Raw genomic sequence first — 20,315 nt, forward strand, 5'->3', positions numbered from 1 at the left:
GGAATATGTGGCTATGAACCTGTTGGTAAGAATGCTTTATGGGTGTGTCACTAGAAGAATTTGTAAACTCAGATGTGTTGCTGATGTGGTCACTTAATGAATCTCGGTGCTAAGAGAGCCATTATCAAGCAGATGCCTGTCCAGCTTCGGTTTGGACCACAACAGACCATGAAAAAAGCATGTTTTAAATATCTCAGAGTTGAAGACTCCATAATTCTGCCACTTTAGGAATAGTCAACTGTAAGTAAGAAAAAGTTTAGTCTTCCTTCTTGCTTTGTCCTTACAGATTATGAGGAACAAACTAATATTTACTAATATTTTGCATATTTACTTTTCTCAAGAAGTTGGTTCTCTGTGTGAAACGAAATGTTTGGTTGGTGGGTTACAGTTATATAGTAGGTGCTGTCTAAAGTCAGAAACCTCAGCATAAGATATTTCCCTATACCCACATTTCCATCACTTATTTTTCAAGTCTTGTGGATAGTGGTTAAGTGAGTTAAAAAAAACCTGGTTTAGCCAAAGAGTGACTCTGTGGAAATGAGTAATGCCATCTCACCTCCTTACACATGCTACCCAGACATCCTTATTAAAAGGAGGGCTCATGGAAGTAAGTGTCAGGTAATACATACTGTGCTATCCCTCAAGGATACGAAGAAAGTGAGTTTCTAAGGCTAGAAGCTGCCTTGCTACCCAGCCCCGCTCACATCCTTCTCTCTCATTTGCGGGCAGGGAAGGTCTCATCAGCAGAGAAGAGATCACTGCCTACTTCATGAGGGCCAGCTCCATCTACTCCAAGCTGGGCCTGGGCTTTCCTCACAACTTCCAAGAGACAACCTACCTGAAGCCCACTTTCTGTGACAACTGTGCTGGATTTGTGAGTTGTTCTCAGAGTGCTTCGGGGTTGAACGTGGGGAGGGGTATGAGACAGTTTAAGTGATTAAGCCAGGTACAGACCTCGTGCACCTGTATCAACTCTTCCTGCCTAGAGCCTAAGCAAACACCTACAATAATCTCATCCTCAAATACATGGGTTTTACTTGCACTCATCTTTTCCCGTTTCTTCCTGATTTATTTTCTCCTCTGGTAGAAGGGCCTGGGATAAATGGTGAGGAAATGTTGAATTTGGGATATACTTTTAAAGTATTATATCCATATGTTGTTTCAGATGTTAGAAAAGAGAAATAGGAGACATCCTCACCCTTCAAAAGGAACTGCCTTTTAAGAAGTCACTTGGGCTCTGCCCCTCCTCTGTCCCACCCTGACCAACAGTTTCCTCCTAAACTCAGTCTGTGACCCCAGGATTCTGTATACTTGCTCTTTAGTTTGGAGTCTCAAGAAGCTTATTTGTCCTGTGATTCATCCGCTTCAGGCCTGGGTCATAAATCCACTGTAGTTAAGCTTCTTGAGAACATTTACCTCTGAGCAGCACAAACTTTTCCTGTTTTCAGTTTAAGGCCAGGAAGGATTAAGACACATGAGAGATAAATGAGGTTTCCTTCCCACTTGAGGTAGAGTTGAATGAGGGAAAATAAAGAATGGATGTCAATGTCTAGCCTCCTACCAGGTAGATGAAAGACCTGTGGTGCATTCTAACTGTCTCTTCTTTGTCTCACAGCTCTGGGGAGTGATCAAACAAGGGTATCGGTGTAAAGGTAAGGCCCAGCTTTGTCCAGTGTGTTGTCTTCCCTGGTCTGAGAGGCTTTCCTGTAAAGCATGTTCTACCCATAGTAGTTGTCCATTCAGTCCACAGCTTCTCAGCACACCTCACAACCTCATCTTCAAACTGGCTTCCCTAGAGCACCCCCTGAGAGTGACTGCCACCACAAAGAAGAGAGGAATCTGGGTGACTAGTTATGCGGTTTATTACAAGAGCCTCACTTTGCCTTGTTTGCCCTGGAACTAGGGATGACTGGTAGATTATGCTCTCATATTGTCATGGGTCCCCAAAGACAGACAGGCACAGAATCACTTCTGAAACAAAAGATAAGTGATTACCAAAGGCCCTTGTCAGCTTTCCTTTTATCAGTAGATATCCCAGGATAATTGTCCTTCCTTATGACTAGAAAAGTTCAGGAGTAAAGGAGAAAAGACCTTTTACTGCAAGGAAGAAAGAATAAGACCTAACAGCTGGGAGCCTCCAGAGGGTCTCCATAGAGTGGGCAGTATGTGCAGGATGACCAAGAAAAACACCACTTCTGTCTAGGAGAGCAGGATGCCACTTCTGATTGCCAGACTCATAAGGGCTGTGACAAGGTTGTGAGATCCAGGGCTGACCCAGTGAGAAGAATGTTAAGTTCAATAGAGGTGTTAAGTGTCCTAGCTCCAGAAGACAGGACAGGCATGTGTGATGAGAGCGCTGCATGCATGTGGTTTTGAGACCCTGGAGGAGAAATTGAAAGACTTCCTGATCAGGGTGTCTTGTCCACAGACTGCGGGATGAACTGCCACAAACAATGCAAAGACCTGGTTGTGTTCGAGTGCAAGAAGCGAGCCAAGAACTCAACAGCTCCCACAGAGAACAGCACCTCTGTGGGGCCAACGTCCAACCTTTGCTCGTTGGGAGCCAAAGATCTGCTCCATGGTAAGCAAGCCGACTTTCTTGGGAGAAAAGTGGCAGAGAGCAGCATGAAGGTCTGCGGCCTCAGAGTGAAGCCTGGAAAGGGGCTGCACCTAGAGGTTTCTCTTCTCCAGACCATCTCTCCCCAGTCCCCAGAGCTTTGCCCAATAGTGACAAGAGGAGGACTTCTGAGGCTTTCCTAGAACTGCCAGGAAGTAGATTAATAGGTAGGTTAAACATAGGTGTGTCATGGGCAACAAATGAAAATTGCTATGGAAGTGCTATTTGGCAAGGTCTGCTTGTAGTAAAAAAAAATAAAAAAAACCGACTACTGGTTATCACTGTTATCTATTAAATGGTAAATATAAACCCTAGACATACATAAAGCTTGGGATGGAATCTTAGGCACACTACCTTTTGGGGAGCAAAAGAAAGCAAGCAAATAGAAAAAAGCAACAGAAAAGGAGCCTTTAAGGATGGCCTTTCCTCGGGGTGGATGCAGCCTGACACCAGTGGCCATAGCTTGGCCAGCAAGGCCCCTGGATTTCAGCCCCCTAAACTGCCTGCTTGAAAATGAGTCCACTGTGGGCCTATGGAAGTCCTGTAACAATAAGAGAAGTCTCATTTGAAACTAATGTGTCAATATTGAGTCTCTGCTTTTCTGAGCCAAAGTACTAACGTGTCACGTACCTTCCCACAGCACCAGAGGAAGGACCTTTCACATTCCCTAATGGGGAGGCTCTGGAACACAATGAGGAAAGTAAGGATCGGACCATCATGCTCATGGGAGTGTCCTCACAGAAGATTTCTGTTCGGCTGAAGAGGACTGTTGCCCACAAGGCCACCCAGACCGAAGCACTGTCTTGGCTTGGCAGTGAGGGCCCTTCCAGTCACTTTGTGCTATCTTCCCCAAGGAAGACGGCCCAGGATACTCTGTATGTACTTCCCAGCACTACATCTCCATGCCCCAGCCCAGTCTTGGTCAGAAAGCGGGCTTTCGTCAAGTGGGAGAATAAAGAATCCCTCATAAAATCAAAGGAGGAGCTCCGTCACCTCAGACTCCCAACCTACCAAGAGCTGGAACAGGTACCACCTTTTCCTTTTTTTCAGACTCTGAGAAAAGTGGGGCTAAACCAGGGAAGAACATGTAAACTGAAGATTCAGACCAGGTTGATTATTAGAAAGATAAAGGGGAAAAAAAAGGATTCTGCTTTGTCTCAAAGAAACCAGTGGGGGCCCTGGTTCACATTACGTAACTAGGACAGGATAGACAGGGCTCCTATTGCCATAAAGGTACAATCTCCAAATGTTGGTACCAGGGCCCAAAGCTCTGTTCACAGTAGGCTCCTTGAGAAAAACCACTTTCTATTGATCAGCTTTACTGTAGTGACACCACACCCTTTTTCTAGACTTAAAAGCAAGTTGCCTAAATCCTCCCTCCCTAGAGGTCTTTGGGGGGCCTTCATGGTTGCCTGGACATCTTCCTAAAAGGAGGTGATCACCATGCTATCCAAAAAAGGAAGGGAGTATTTAGCTCACTGTAGAAAAAGCCTCCTTCTTAATACAGAATGAGGGAACTCTTCTCTAAAACATCAGGGGATGTGCTGATTTTACATACACACACACAGCTAAATCAACAGTAGTTGGAAAATGCACCATTGATTATAATCTATAGCAATATAATGTAGTAAATGGTAACAGTTGTGGTAGCAGCGTTGCCTTTTTTCTGTTAGGCTCACAATGTCCTAATTATAAGTTATCTAATGGAGGTATTAGAAAAGACAAAATAAGGTTTACCAAGAAGAATATGATGCCAAGCTTTGATGAGAAGGGGGACTATAAGGTTAAAAACAGAAGAAAAGGAAGGAAAGTAGGAGCTAGGACAACTGGGGACAACAGGCAGTTGTCCAAATACTCAACTCCACAGGGTCATCACTAATTACTTCCTTTTGTTTAGACAGACCTCTTGTCATGGGACAGTAGTTTCTTACCGAAGACAGGGTAAGGCCTGTCTGCCTTTTTTCCCCAAAACATCAAGGCTGGCAATGTGTTTTTGGAGGCCTATCAATCACTACAAACACAAAACCAACATCTAACTGGCTAGAATTCCTTACATAATTCTACACACTACATAGTAAAACTGCCCAAGAGGTTCTCAGGATTCCCTACCTGGTCCTCAGTGTTGCACCTTCCCTGTCAGACCCCCAGGAATTGAAGAAACAAGTTAGATAATGTAATGTATGTGAAACTCTTGGTTTGGTGCCTAGAACAAAAACATAATATTAGGAGGAACACTTGAGAAAAGAACAGATTTTCTGGATGAAAAGTACTCACTCAGAATATTTTAAGACATGCTTTAAGAATCAATCAGAACATCTTCCAATGCGGGTGACACAAAGCCCTCTCTAGGGGTAGAAGCGGCCAGAATCAACGTTCAAGAACAATGAAATAAACCTTGAAAAGTGAACTTGATAGAGTAGAAAGAACTTCAGTCTTGGGGACAAAGATCTGTGCTTCTAGTCCCAGATATTTCTTACTCCTGCTGATAAACTCTGTGACCTGTTTGGTCCTCTGTAAAATACAGTCCGGGCGTTCTACAGCTTGCTTCAGATCCTGACATTTTACATGCTGTGTAAAAGAAGCAATGTAGTTGTTGGCAACAACGACTTCTTGCTGCAAGAAGTGGGTGGTAGAAAGATTTCAGGTGAGTGAGTTAGTCAGCTCCAGTATTCATTCCTACCCAGTAATACCAGAGCTGGTAAACCCTCTTTACTTTTATCCTTGTCATTGAGACCTAAGGACCAGAATTCACTATGCATGTTTTAGAGTATTTAAAATAATATGTAATATTCATATTATAATTAATAAATATTATACATTATTTTAAGTATGTGTATACCTCTAAGCCAGCACAGGACAAAAGAAAATGCAAAGCGTCTTAGGTTCAAATCCCCAGTCTGATACTATATCCACCTCTATTAATCATGTAACACAGTACCTGGCACATAGCAAATACTCAATGTTACACAGTAGCTAATAGACAGCTATCTAGGTAATTTATGTTGAGAAACAACTCATGTATCCCAAATTACCCCCCCCCATATTTTGGGGGGTAATAAGTAAGGTAAAAACACGAGATTCAAAGTCTTGAAGACCAGCAACATCAGCATCACGGTGGCATGTGTTGCTCCTTTTTTTCTCTCCCCTTTTATTTACAGCTAAACTGGTCATTCATAAACAAACAAAAGTGACTCTACACCAGACCACCCAGTAGATTTCTACCCACCTGTGCTTCAGAGAATAGCTTCATAGGACTGCAGAGAGGGCTGTGAAGCCAAGGGAGTTGGTGAGCCTGCCCCACAGCAACTTGCTGCTATCAGGAGGAAAAAGATCAGACTGGAAATAAATAGAGACCAGAAGAAATAGAAAAGATCGACAAAAAAGATAAACAAAATCGACTGTGAACAATCATTTAATAGTAACTGCCCTTAAAACAGCCAGTTGCGCCACAGTAAACCAAAGCTTCATGTACACTGACAAAAGATAGATGAACAAAATGGACAAACCTTTATTCACACTAAGAAAAAAGAGGGACTTCCCTGATGGTCCATTGGTAAAGGACACAGGTTCAATCCCTGACCAGGGAACTAAGATTCCCACATGCCCTGAGGCAACTAAGCCCACATGCTCTGGAGCCCATGCGCTGCAATGAAAGGTCCCGCGTGTTGCAACTAAGACCTGACACAACCAGAAAGAGAGAAAGAAAGGGAGGGAGGGAGAAGGCTCAAATATGTAAAATTAAAATGACAAAAGGAGACATTACAACTGTTACTACACAAATACATAGGACCATAAGAGACTATTATGAGTAATTATATGCCAACAAACTAGATAACCTAGAAGAAATGAATAAATTTACAGAAATACACAACCAAACAAGACTGAATCAAGAAAAAAACAAAATCTGAACAGACCAATAACAAACAAAGACATTGAATCAGTAATCAAAATCCTCCCATCACAGAAAACCCCAGGATCAGACGGCTTCACTGGCAAATTCTACCCAATACTCAAAGAATTAACACCAGTCCTTCTTAAAACCTTCCAAAAAATAGAGGGAATATTTGCAAACTCATTCTGTGAGGGCAGTTTTACCCTGATACCGAAGCCAGATAAGGAAACTACAAGAAAACCAAAACTACAGACCAGTATCACTGATGACTATACATGCAAAAATTCTCAACAAAATATTAGCAAACTGAACTCAAGAACACATCAAAAAGATTTTTATACACCATGAAAAGTGGGGTTTATCCCTAGCATGCAAAGGCAGTTCAACATAGGCAAATCAATAAATGTAATCATCACATTAGTAAAATGAAAGATAAAAATCATGTGGTCATCTCAACAGATGCAGAAAAACATCTAACAAAATACAACATCCTTTCATGATAAAAACCCTGCTCAGACTGGATAAAAGGAATATACCTCAACATAATAAGGGCCATATACGACAAACCCACAGCTAACATTATACTCAATGGAGAAAATTTCAAAGCTTTTCCACCATGATCAAGAACAAGACAAGGATGCCCACTCTCACCACTAAGTGCCCATCAATAGATGAATGGATAAAGATATGGTATGGATTTAGTGGTATATATATACAATGCAATACTACTCAGCCATAAAAAAGAATGAAATAATGCCACTTGCAGCAACATGAACGGACCTAGAGATTATCATACTAAGTGAAGTCAGTCAGAAAAATACCATATTATATCACTTACATGTGGAATCTAAAATATGACCTAAAGTACTGACAGTCTCAGCTAGAGCGATTAGGCAAGACAAGAAAGTAAAACATCCAAATCAGGAAAGAAGTAGCAAAACTGTCACTGTTTGCAGATGATGAGTCTGTACATAGAAAAACCTAAAGATTAAGCAAAAAAAACTGTTGAAACTAATAAACATTTTCTGTTAAACTGCAGTATACAAAGTCAACTTATAGAATCAGTTGCATTTCTATATACACTAAGGACAAAACATCTGAAAAAGAAATCTTTCCCATTCACAATAGCATCAGAAACAATAAAATAGGAATAAATTTAATCAAGGAAATGAAAGATTTCTACAATGAAAGCTACAAGATTTTGCAGAAAGAAATCGAAGACACAAATGGAAAGACATCCTGTGTTCATGGATCAGAAGAATTAACGTTGCTAAAATGTCTGGCTAGAAGACCTGAATTCTTTCCTTCCAAAGGAGACATACAGATGGGCAAAAGGCTCATGAAAAGATGCTCATCATCACTAATTATTAGAGAAATGAAAATCAGAACTACAATGAGGTACCACCTCACACTGGTCAGAACGGCCATCATTAAAAAGTCTACAAATAATAAATGCTGGAGAGGGTGTGGAGAAAAGGGAACCCTCCTACACTGTTGGTGGGAATGTAAATTGGTGCAGCCACTATGGAAAACAGTATGGAGGTTCCTTAAAAAACTAAAAGTAGAACTACCATGTGATCCAGCAATCCCATTCCTGGGCATATATCTGGACAAAACTATAATTCAAAAAGATACATGAACCCTGCTGTTCACAGCAGCACTATTTACAACAGCCAAGACACAGAAGCAACCTAAGTGCCCATCAGTAGATGAACGGATAAAGATATGATATGGATTTAGTGGTATATATATATACAATGCACTACTACTCAGCCATAAAAAAGAATGAAATAATGCCACTTGCAGCAACATGGATGGACCTAGGGATTATCATCCTAAGTGAAGTCAGTCAGGAGAATACCATATGATATCACTTACATGTGGAATATAAAATATGACCTAAATGAACTTATCCGTGAAACAGAAACAGACTCACAGACACAGAGAACATACTTGTGGTTGCCAAGGGGGGAGGGGGTGGGGGAGGGGTGCATTGGGAATTTGGGATTAGTATATGCAAACTATTAACATACAGAATGGATAAACAACAAGGTCCTACTGTATAGCACAGAGAACTATATTCAATATCCTGTGATAAACCGTAATGGAAAAGAATATGTATATGTGTATAACTGAATTACTTTGCTGTACAGCAGAAACACAACACTGTAAATCAACTAGACTTCAATAAAATAAATTTTTTTAAAAGACTTAAAATATCCATACTATCCAAAGCAATCTATAGCTTCAATGCAATCCTCATCAAAATACCAATGGAATTCTTTACAGAAATAGAAAAAAAACAGTCCTAAAATTTGTATGGAACCATGAAAGATCCTGAATAACCAAAGTAATCCTGATGAAAGAGCACAAAGCTGGAGGTACCACACTTAATTTCAAATTATACTACAAAGCTACAGTAATAAAAACAGTATGGTACTGGCACAAAAACAGACACATAAACCAATGGAACAGAAAAGAGCCCAGAATTAAACCCCTGCATATACAGTCAACTAATATATTCAACAAGGGAGCCCAGAGCACCCAAGCAGAAAGGAAAGTCTCTTCACAAATGTTGGGAAAACTGGATAAGCACATGCAGAGCAATGAAATTCGACCCCCATCTTACACCACTGATAAAAATTCACTCATAATGGATCAAAGAGGTAAACATGAGGCCTGATACTATGAAACTCCTAGAAAAAAACGAAAGAAGCAGCTCCTTCTCACTGGTCTTTGGCAATGAATTTTTGGACATGACACCAAAAGCAAAAAATCAGCAAATGGGACTATATTAACTAAAAAGCTTTTGCACAACAAGGAAACCATCAATAAACTGAAAAGGCAATCAACTGAATGGGGGAAGATATTTGCAAATGATATATATCTGGAAAGGAGTTCTTTTTTTTTTTTTTTTTTTTTTTTTTTTTTTTTTTTTGCAGTACACAGGCCTCTCACTGTTGTGGCCTCTCCCATTGAGGAGCACAGGCTCCGGACGCGCAGGCTCAGCGGCCACGGCTCACGGGCCCAGCCGCTCCGCGGCACGTGGGATCCTCCTGGACCGGGGCACGAACCCGCATCCCCTGCATCGGCAGGCGGACTCTCAACCACTGCACCACCAGGGAAGCCCGGAAAGGAGTTCTTTAAAATATGTAAAGAACTCATACAACTCAATAACAACAAAATCTGATTACAAAACAGAAGAACTATATAGACTTTTTTCCCAAAGAAAACATACAAATGGCCGACAGGTTCACGAAAAGATGCTCCACATCACTAATCATCAGAGAAGTGCAATTCAAAACCACAATGAGATATCATCTCACACCTATTAGGATGGCTATCATCAAGAACACAGGATAACAAGTTGCTCATGAGGATGTTCAGAAAAGGAAACCCTCGTGCACTGCTGGGGAGAATGAAAATTGGTGCAGCCAATATGGAAAACACTATGGAGATTTCTCAAAAGACTGAAAAAAAACTACTATATGATCCAGCAATTCCACTCCTGTGTATATATCCAAAGAAAATGAAAACACTAATTCAAAAAGATACACACACCCCAATGTTCTTACCATTATTTACAATAGCCAAGATATAGAAGCAACTTAAGTGTCTATCAACAGATGAACTGATAAAGAAGATGTATGTATATATATACACATATACATACATGCAATGGAATATTACTCAGCCATAAACAAAGAATGAAATTCTGCCATTTGCAACACTGGAAATCAACAGCTGCCTCTATAACTAAATCACTGCAAATTAAATAAATCTCAGTTTAAGGGGATGGGATAAAATTCTTAAGAGTCTGTTAGTTTTCAGCGATTTGGAGGAGAAAATATGTAGTATGATTATATATGTAATATCTCATGTGAACTATAATATCACATATTATAGAATTCCAAGTCACTGCTTTCATACCTCAGACCTAACCAAGACTATTTCTGCCAAGTTTAGGTCTGCTACACAATATTCAAAGATTTTCTCATTATTCATCTATTGCCCAGGAATGGTTTATTCTGCCTGCTAGCCACTCACATCTTTGATGTAACAAAACTAATTGTTGTTTACACATGCTCATTTGATATTTAATGTGTTATTTTTTATTCAGGGCAAAATGCATGCCTTGAAAACACTTTTTAATTCTCAGCCACAGTGAACAGATGCCAATCAAGTGTAGTACTCCCAATACTGTAACTGATTTGCCATTTATTGCTGCTTTATTAACATACCTCATTCTTTTTTTTTTTAAGGAAATAAATACCCTGAAAGCAGATAATAATGCTCTAAAGATCCAACTGAAATATGCACAGAAGAAGATAGAAACCCTCCAGCTTGCAAGAAGCAATCATGTCTTGGCTCAGATGGAGCAGGGTGACTGTTCTTAGCCCAGAAACTCAAGCAGCACAAACTGCAGAGTATATCAAAGATCTCATTTCCTAAACCTCTTAACACAAAGACCTGGGAAACCTTAGACTGACTGGCTTTCAAAAGGGTACTTTAAAGAAGGAAAGCTAGCTACTCTTTTGTTACTTAAAAGATTCCAACTGTGCGGTATGGTTTTTTCTTCCAGCCAGTTGAATCAAAGGGAGGAAAGCTGAAGAAAGCAAAATATTTGCCATTCATACCAGAAAATTTTTTTCCCCTGGGACTAATATCAAAAGCATGATAAAAAACATGACTATAGTTTTCTGACAAGATAGCTTCTTCTATGTGGCCTGCCCAGCTGCTTCTTCCTTAGAACTAAAATCCCTGGAAAATGCATTTGTTTCCTTCCCGTTTTTTCCTGAGGCATTTATTTTGTTCCATCCAAAGCTTGCTTATAATGGAAAAATACTCACATTCCAAAAGTAGAATCGCTTCCTCTATATTTCAGCATTCTTTACAAATCTGGTTCCCACTTCACTACCTCAGATCTAATCAATTTGCCTTTTCCCCTTCTTCCTCACTACATTCTTAACACACATGAGGATATCTACCTAGAAGAGAACTTCTAGAGATGTAGCCATAAATTTGGGGAGAGCAGGAAGGGGCTATTAAACAACATGACATCATCTAATTACAGGTCAACTCATAAGTTTTAGTCTGAGTCATAAAAGAAGTAGCCAAGTTAAGTACATGGAAATGTGGCTATTAGCACCTTACACATGGCTGGCTAATTAGCTAAAACAAACATAACGCAAACATGATGTTTGTCCCTCATATAATCTACACTGGATAGAATGAAGAATTTATGGCTTTTTAAAAATGTTTAACGCTCATATGCCATCCTATTTTTTTTTCTTGAAGTTTCTGAACTGAATTTGTGCTTGTACTGTCTTCACTATTAATACCATTTAGAAATAAGCTAATTGGATCAGAGGCTTCAATAATAGCTGACAGCATGTACATATGTACATATTATGTATATACAACATCAGTCATGCACGTGGCTTAGAATTCTGTTTCTTCCTTAGTAAAATGTGTGAGTTAAACAACTTTTGGTCATGTACACAAATTCACGAAGTTCAGTTTGTTACAAGATAAAGAAATTGCTCAGAATGTAAATTGTATTGTTTGGCAAAATCACAAGAGTCCTGTGAGTCTTCTGTTAATGAAGGTTAATGATAAGTGGGCTCATTTAATTATCTGGGCAACTATTCACAAACTTCTTTGTCAGACTCTTTCTTTCTCTAAAAAAAATTCATATGATCATTTTCTTTTGGGGGGGGAGAAATTACCTTCCATGCTTGGAAAGCCTGACACCAAGCTGACTTAAAATTCATACACAAGTTGACCCACTGCCAAGCATATAATCTCAACAGCCAAAAGTTCCAAACCTAAAGCCAACAACACCAAGTCTTAATCAGAAACAAATTATATATATAGTATAAGCTTCCTTGGAGAACTCAGATCATTTAAGAAGTTTCTCTGATGAAAGACCAGTTCCCATTTGCATACCTCCTTGTACTGAACTGAGCTTTAGTGAAAAAGCTAGTGACTAGCTTTCAGTTAGTGTTTTAAAGAATCACTTTACACACAAATCTACCTTTTTCTACATCCAAACTCAGAAATCCCCATGGCAGGGCTGCTTAGGTCCACCACTTGGTATACAGTCCTATAAGAAGTACTTTGCTACTTACTTACCTTATGTGGAACAAACATGAGTTTATAATCATCCTTAAAATTCATATTCTTCACCTATTCTTTTCCTCTGACCAAAGACGGTACAATTCAATTTCTTTAAGCATAGTTATGAAACACAAGTTTTTTTCATTCTTCTTACCCAGGATCCAAAATACAGAGCCCAGGTTAGTTTCCATGTAAATAATTTGTGATCTAGAGGAATTCAAAAGGTCACAGTCTCCTTAATTAGTCAAATTAACATGGCTAGAAAGTCTCAAGCATTCCAGAATTTATCACTGAAATGGATAGGAAGCAGTAGTTTCACCACAAGTCTTTACAGTCCAGCAAGGGCCAAATAAGTATAGTGTATAAATTAATATTATTTGCTATGAACTACATGGGATTAATGGAATCTACAGAAATAATATGGAACAAATTTTTTGTTCATCAAGCCTAGGATACAAATTTGTGTGCCTTGTATCAACTTGAAATAAGTTTGGGCATATATTTATCTGCTGAAACAAGGACAGATCTTGTTAACAACAATGTCACTTCTAATTTTCTTTGGTAATTGATTTGCTGTTTTACTGGCCAAATGTGAATTTGTGTTTAAAGATGTATAATGTAAAAGAACTGCAAGGAAAAAAATGTACAGATTGTAAAGGTGGGTTTTTTTTTTGATACTTAATGTAAGTTTTCTTTGTGTAATATTTGTATGATAAAAGACATTAGGATCCCTATGGCATAGATGTCCTGTGTTTCTTCTAGTTCATGAACATATAGAAGCCTCACCTGGATTTTTACTATAATCGACAGCTGAGACCACTCCCTACTTCTGTTAACCAAACTGAGTCTTCCTGAAAGGAAAAGCAAAGCAACTAATGATTCAGTATACATTTTTCTAAATCTTTCTATAACATGAAGTAGTAACATCCAGAAATATTCAACCTTTCCCCATCTTATTGCATAATGACTTACAGTGATCCCCAAATATTAAGTCTACAAATACTTAACACTGAAGGAGACAAATCTGAGGTGGTCATTCCTGTGGCTTTCAGCTTTAATTCCACAGTTCTAAGAAAACTAGCAAGTAAAGAAGAGAAACTTTGAAGCTGTGGATGGAATTGGTAGAGGATGGTTCAATCTAGTGGACAGATCACCCAGAGCAATTCATTTGTGCTCATGATTATTTAGAGTGATTAGAGATAGTTGTGATTTTTCCTTAATCATCAGCCAACTTTTGTTTAACTAGACCAATGAAGGGGGGTGGGGGGGGAGAACAGGGACAGATTCCAATCACTCAAATTCCATGGTGGAATGTATTCTGGTACACTTGGATGTGGTTTATTTATCATTTTGGCATTTCATAGTCCTTCATACAAAACAATGAAGTCACACTGACAACTTGGCCCTAGAAGAGAGATTAAACTACCTCCCCTCCTCCACCCACAGTTCCCACTCCAAATACCTCTACCCTGTGCCCCTTACAAGGTATAGATAGTATCATTGCTCGGAACATTCTCCATCACAAATATTTTGGGAGTTATCATACCTTCTTTTGACACACATAAAGGTAATTAAATGTTTTTTGGTTTAAAATGTTTTTTCCTGTTTAGTGAGGCAAGATTCCCCTGATCTGCAGAACACAAGGGAACAGGTTAAAAGGAAATACTTCATCTCTTCTTTTACCGAGAGCTTATGTGTAATGTTGTGGTAATTATGTATGGATGGACAAATCCAGGTAAGAGGTCAGTTACTTCTTTAATCCAGAAACTCCCAGTAAGATCATGTCTATAGGTGCTATTAGATACCACAGGATAGACCAAGGCAGGGAGAAGAAAAAAGGGGAGGGAAAATGAGGTAGTAGGAAAAAATAAAATTAAGAACTAGGCAAAAGAGAATGAAGAGGTGGCACAGAAGAAGGTGTCAGATTTTAGGAAGCAGTGAAGTGCCATTCATCATACTCTGCATTTGTATTGGACTCAATTTATAAAAGCATTTTCACATTATGGCCTTTCACATTAAGGCCCCAAATGCCTTATTGCTATTCTAGATGTTGCTTAGCAAACTTTTCTATGAAAGAAATTTTTACTGAAAGAAGATTTTCATGAAAATCCTACCTCACAGGAAAGAATAAGATATTAGGTTCTAGACCACTCAGCTTTTCATTCAAGTGAAGGTTATAGGAATGTGTAAATAAGAGTGGTTCTGGCTCTAACAAGATTCCAGGAGCAAGTGCTAAACTTGGATAAGATTTACAGTGAGTAGCAGATAACCCAACAGCACTCCTATGAAGGTACAAAGAAATCTTACAGAAATTAATAAACTAATGTTTCTACCATTATTCGCCATAAACCTTTAGTAATAAAAGAAGCTGAAAGTAGTTGTAAACCCATCCTGTATCAGCAACTAAAGCTCCTGAAAAGAAATGAAGCAGAAATGTAAAGGTTTTAAATGAACAGTTTAAGTAATAAGTTTTTTGAAATATTTTACTCCAGTGGTCTTTGCGTATATATTTTTAAAAATTATTTATTTTTCAGAGTTCATAGCTACTGATAAAAGTGTTTCCTTATATGGAAAGCCTTTTCTTCAACTATCACAAGTGAAATTAAGTCTCTTCATTACATATAAAATTTTTTAAAAATCTAAGCTTAAGAATAACCAAAAAAATTTATTTTCCTATCCTGAACAAATTTCCTCGAAGGGTTAGCTTGAAAAATACATGGCCAAGACTGTGGTGTACACAATATGTGAAGGTTTAACATTATTTTAGATTTCCCCACAGGGTTTACTGTAAAACAAAACAACAACAAGAATAACACTGCCAAATATCAAATACCATTTGTCCACAGGTACTCAGCCTTCTATCTGTTGAGTTGGTTAGACCACAGAAAGTTGTTATGCACAAGAGTTGACCAGGAGCCTACAGATTTTAAAGTGGGATTGAAAAAATTTATGTTACTGTATCTTTTTCTCTCTCTACACTAAGAGAAAAATGCATTACTTGGGCCACCTCTTAAACCATTCACAACAGGCCTTTATAAATTCTCAACAAATTGGACTTGTACTTAGGTCTTTATAAAACAACCTGAGAAGGCACAAGTATCACATTCCTCATTTGACAAATGAGGACAAATTAATCCTTGAGAGCTATGGCCATTTCAACCCATAGCACCCCTGGACTAGTGCCATGATTTGAATTCACAACTCCTGATTCCCAAGCCTTCGACTGCTCCAACCACCAAACCACATTTAATCACTCCCCAACCCTGTTTCCCAAATCTAGCTGAGAATCAGAATTACCACGGGATACCCTGGCCCTACCTCTGATCTACTGAAACTGGATATGAGTGTCCTAATCCTGTGTAGCACAGTGCAGCCTGCCTTTTAATATTCAGAGACCTAAAGTGATGGCACAAATGATGAAGAAACCAATTTACAGAAATATTTTTCACACCATCATGTAAAATTAGTACGTCTTTGTCCCTTTAGAGTAATTCTGACCTCAGTCTTTAATTCTGCTGTCAAACAAAATCATACAGATTTCAAATCCAGTTGGAAAATAAATCAAATATGCATAGCAAAAACCAGACTTCAGCTTCAATTAATGGAATTTTAACACAAACCTGGCCAGAGGAATTGCTCATATAAAAGAAAGAAAAAGTCAAGAAACCTTCCTCTTGAACACACCTATCAATCAGTCCCTTTCCCTGTTTTGTAAAGTAGGATTAACAAACACAAAACACAGCCACAGGAATACAGATGAGGCAATAGTCTATATTCCTTTCCACTACAAGTGGGGTATGTGTTTCAGACCTGAATAAAATACAGGTAACAATCTAGATTCAATCATGACAATAAAATACTTTCTATTTTCCAAGTTTGATGGTAATAATATATTTACACTTTTAAAAATAATTTTTGCTCGTTTTTTTTTTGTTTTTTAAAAAGACATAACATGCTCCAGAGTACACAGAATATGGAAAAAATCATCACTTTGTCTAAGAGATCAAATAGTAGTATAAAACAATGCTCTTTACATACTAAACCCAATTCAAGAATGATATCATCAGGGAATCTAACATGGTGTTTACTTCAAAGATGACATTCAAGTAGTTATTTAGAATACTATGACTAATGTATCTATTAAGAAGTAAGCCTGCTACCTAAATGCTGTAGCTTTTAATATCTTCTATATCCACCACCACCTCCTCCATATGGATCTCCATAACCTCTTCCTCCATAGCCCCCTCTTCCTCCATAGCCCCCTCTTCCACCATAATCTCCCCTGCCTTGGAAACCTCCTCCTCTACCACCCCCTCCTCCCCCTCCACCCCACCCCCCTCCACCTCCACCCCCACCTCCCCACCCACCTCCCCCTCCCCAACCGCCTCTTCCACTCCCACCACCTCCTCTACCTCCACCTCCACCTCCGCCACCCCAACCACCCCTTCCGCCGCCTTCTTGTCTCTTTTGCCAAGGGGGCATTTCAGGGGGTGGTGGTTCAATTTCATTTGGTCGTCCTCCCCTGTCAGGCACCCTTCCCATCAGCACCTGTGTAAAGAAATATTTTCTTTCAGTTTCCAATATTTTAAAAGTTAAAATTTACGTAAAAGGATACAAGTAATATTGAAGTTATTGTTCTAATAAAGAAACAGAAGTCAAGTATTTAAGGACATGAAAGTATCAGACACGGCAGTATGAATTAATATTGAAAATACAAATGTGATGTGTGACAAATTCCTCACAATGTGCTGTTATTTTTAAGCAACGTGGGGGAATATTTCTGAAACTTAAGGACTTGTTTAAATTTGTTTAGCAAATTTTATAACAAATGTAGTACCCATCACACTAAGAAATTTTTTTAGCAAACATTTACAATATACATAAAATACATACCTTACATTAATTGACTTCATATCTGTTTATGCAACAACTCTAGACATTCTATTGCCATTGGTTTGGTAATAGATTATCCAATAAAAGACTATTTCTGAGCACATTTTATTTCAACAGAGTATGAAGTATATATAACATGTGGGTATAATGCAGTCAGAGATGAACATAATGGCTATAATCCAAGGTTATCATTGTAAAGAGATACAAGATTTTCAATGAACTATTCCTTTTTTATGAGAAGTTAAGCTCACTAACTTTCAATGATGATACTAGTTACTATATTATAGAGAAAAGAGAGACTTGATACACTTCCTTAACCATGCTTTATAATGCTTTGAAGGATAAACCAAGGAAGAGTTTGCTTTAAGTCCCCAACTTTCTATAGAAAGGAGCTACTTTATACGCCTGTGTACAGAGACCAACAGGAAGCAAATAGCTTCCTGCTAGTCTCTTTCAGGAAAGAAGGTAAACCAGAAGTGCCTCAACCAAAATGATCCATGAATCAGTTGTGTTCTACTTCCTTTGATTCTCTAATCAAAATCATGTTTTACTACTTTATGTCATAAATGAAAGACAAAAAGTACAACATCCTCACTGTGGGACAAGGTTCAAAGAAGCAAACATTCTTTTAAAAGTCAGCAATAACATCCTAATTACCAAATCCAAAAAATATCAGTAGCTTTTTTCTTGGTTGTTATCTTCATTGGTCTCTCCACCAAACATGCTATGTGGGTGGATATACAGGGATGCTGTTCCAAGAACTCATAATAAGATTGCCCTCAAATAATTAGACTATAAATTACAAACTCAGAAAAGAGATGGGCAATGTCACTTAAAGAAATAGAACTCTTGATCCATCAAGACTAGCTTATTACCTGATGCAAGACATTAAGTAACATATTTAAAGACAGAACACTTTAAGAAGAGAGGAGGTTGGTCTAAAATGGAAGCAGGAAGGCCCAAACACTGGTGCCTAACTTAGCAATAATTAGCAAACTGACTTTACATACAGCCATCCCTTGATACAGGATACCTTTCTAACTGCATTGAGTGAGAAACGATGTTTTAAAATTACCCAAATCCCTTACTTCTGATTTCTTGCTCTTTTGTAGTAGTTTGTTATAGAGTGATCTATCTAAATGAAGAGTAAGTATATGCTAATCAAGCTGATATAAACATTCTAAATTAGTTTATTGTTAATGCTGCTGTCGTAAAGTAAAAAATTCAGACTCTGAGCTTATTTAAGACTACTGGCAGGGCAATGGATCTATACTCTGAATCAGGAAATGGAACCTCCAAGAGATTCCGCAACTTGCCCAAGGTGACTGCTCTAAGTAAATGATAGAGCTAGGATGTGAACCCAAAGCATGGACTCCTCCCTTTACACCAAGGATCTAAGGAATATGTGAGTACTCGAAATGACTCCTACAGATCTTTACTGACAAAAAATGATTACATTATTGGAAAGAGGCAAATAATTCTTGCTAATGCTATTCATAAAAATAATTCTTAATTCTTCTAATTCAGATAAAACTGTGGTTTAATTTATGAATACAGAAATTCAAACAAACATGCACACAGAAAACATTACTAAGCCTAAATTGACTGAAGCCCCTCCACCACTCTCTTTTCTAGGAGTTCACTAGGATTAAAAGAAAAATGGATTAAATCTGTAAAAACATCAAACAAGTATATTATAAATTCATTATCCACTGTTACTGAAAAGAAAAACCAACCTTATTAATGGCACATGCTGTCTTCTCCCGGCTGGAGCCACTACTTGTCCTGATGATCTTGGATAGATCTTCACGGGCAGCAAGTAGATGTGCCAAGGTTATTGTTGTCTTGGGTGACAAAGCATAACGCTTAGGCTGGTAAATTCTTGCTATGTCATCTGTTTTTATCTAAATGACAAAATTCAGGGAAAAAAGGAACCAAAGAACATTTCAATGAAAGAGCAATGGTGGGACTTCCCTGGTGGTCCAGTGGTTAAGACTCCACCGTCCAATGCAGGGGACATGGGTTCGATCCCTGGTCAGGGAACTAAGATCCCACATGCCGTGGGGCAACTCAGCCTGCGCGCCCCAACTACTAAGCCCACGCACTCTAGAGCCTGTGCGCCGCAACTGAGAAGCCCGCCTGCAATAACAAAAGATCCTGCGTGCCACAACTAAAGATCCTGCATGCCACAACTAAAGATCCCACGTACTACAACGAAGATCCCGCATGCCGCAACTAAAGACCCTGCATGCTGCAAAGATCCCGCGTGCCACAACTAAGACCCAACGCAGCCAAATTAATTAATTAATTTTTAAAAAGGGCGATGGCAATCATAATCTTCAGAAAGAAAAAAAGGAGACAATAACACAAGCAAAGAAACAGAGAAGAGCAAAACATTCAAATATCTGATAATCTGGAGGTAGAATGAGAAAAAAATAAAGCCCAACAGATGCTAAAAGACCACATAACTACCAGTAACAACTCATTTAAAAAGTAACCAAAAAAAATCCCATTCATATTAACAAAAAGCAAAATACCTAAAAATAGCTGTACCGAAAACACACACAGAACCTTTAAGAAGAAAACATTAGTAAATCTACAAAAACAAGAGTAAAACTTGAATAAACAGAAATACCAAGTTTCTGGAATGGGGACATTGAGTATTGTCGGTTTCCCTCAAAATTAACTTACAGATTTACTGCAGTCCTACTGGAATATTTTTTGGGGGGGAGTGGTGGGCAGGGAGGTAGGGGATATCTAAATCATCACTGCCTTAACAGCTAACATTCACTG

General features: G+C 38.6%; 2 protein-coding genes across 3 annotated transcripts in view; one reads left to right on the plus strand and one right to left on the minus strand.

The window, feature by feature from the left end:
* Positions 1 to 12,228, plus strand: part of RASGRP1 (RAS guanyl releasing protein 1) — an 85,022-nt gene extending 72,794 nt beyond the window's left edge. For both annotated transcript variants that reach the window (XM_082618122.1, XM_082618123.1), the window contains 5 exons: positions 730 to 874; positions 1,616 to 1,652; positions 2,429 to 2,581; positions 3,258 to 3,643; positions 10,772 to 12,228. In XM_082618122.1, the coding sequence (XP_082474248.1) occupies positions 730 to 874; positions 1,616 to 1,652; positions 2,429 to 2,581; positions 3,258 to 3,643; positions 10,772 to 10,906 (856 nt within the window). In that variant the 3' untranslated portion in view covers positions 10,907 to 12,228. The remainder of the gene's footprint in view (positions 1 to 729; positions 875 to 1,615; positions 1,653 to 2,428; positions 2,582 to 3,257; positions 3,644 to 10,771) is intronic.
* Positions 12,229 to 14,365: 2,137 nt separating this feature from the next.
* FAM98B (family with sequence similarity 98 member B) overlaps positions 14,366 to 20,315 on the minus strand; it is a 35,032-nt gene continuing 29,082 nt past the window's right edge. The window contains exons 7-8 of the mRNA XM_082616727.1: positions 19,259 to 19,426; positions 14,366 to 17,177 (exon numbers count right to left, since the gene is read on the minus strand). Coding sequence (XP_082472853.1) covers positions 16,806 to 17,177; positions 19,259 to 19,426 — 540 coding nt within the window. The 3' untranslated portion in view covers positions 14,366 to 16,805. The remainder of the gene's footprint in view (positions 17,178 to 19,258; positions 19,427 to 20,315) is intronic.

This window comes from Mesoplodon mirus, assembly GCF_964341445.2.
Source record: "Mesoplodon mirus genome assembly, chromosome: 4".
In the NCBI taxonomy this organism is placed as follows: Eukaryota; Metazoa; Chordata; class Mammalia; order Artiodactyla; family Ziphiidae; genus Mesoplodon; species Mesoplodon mirus.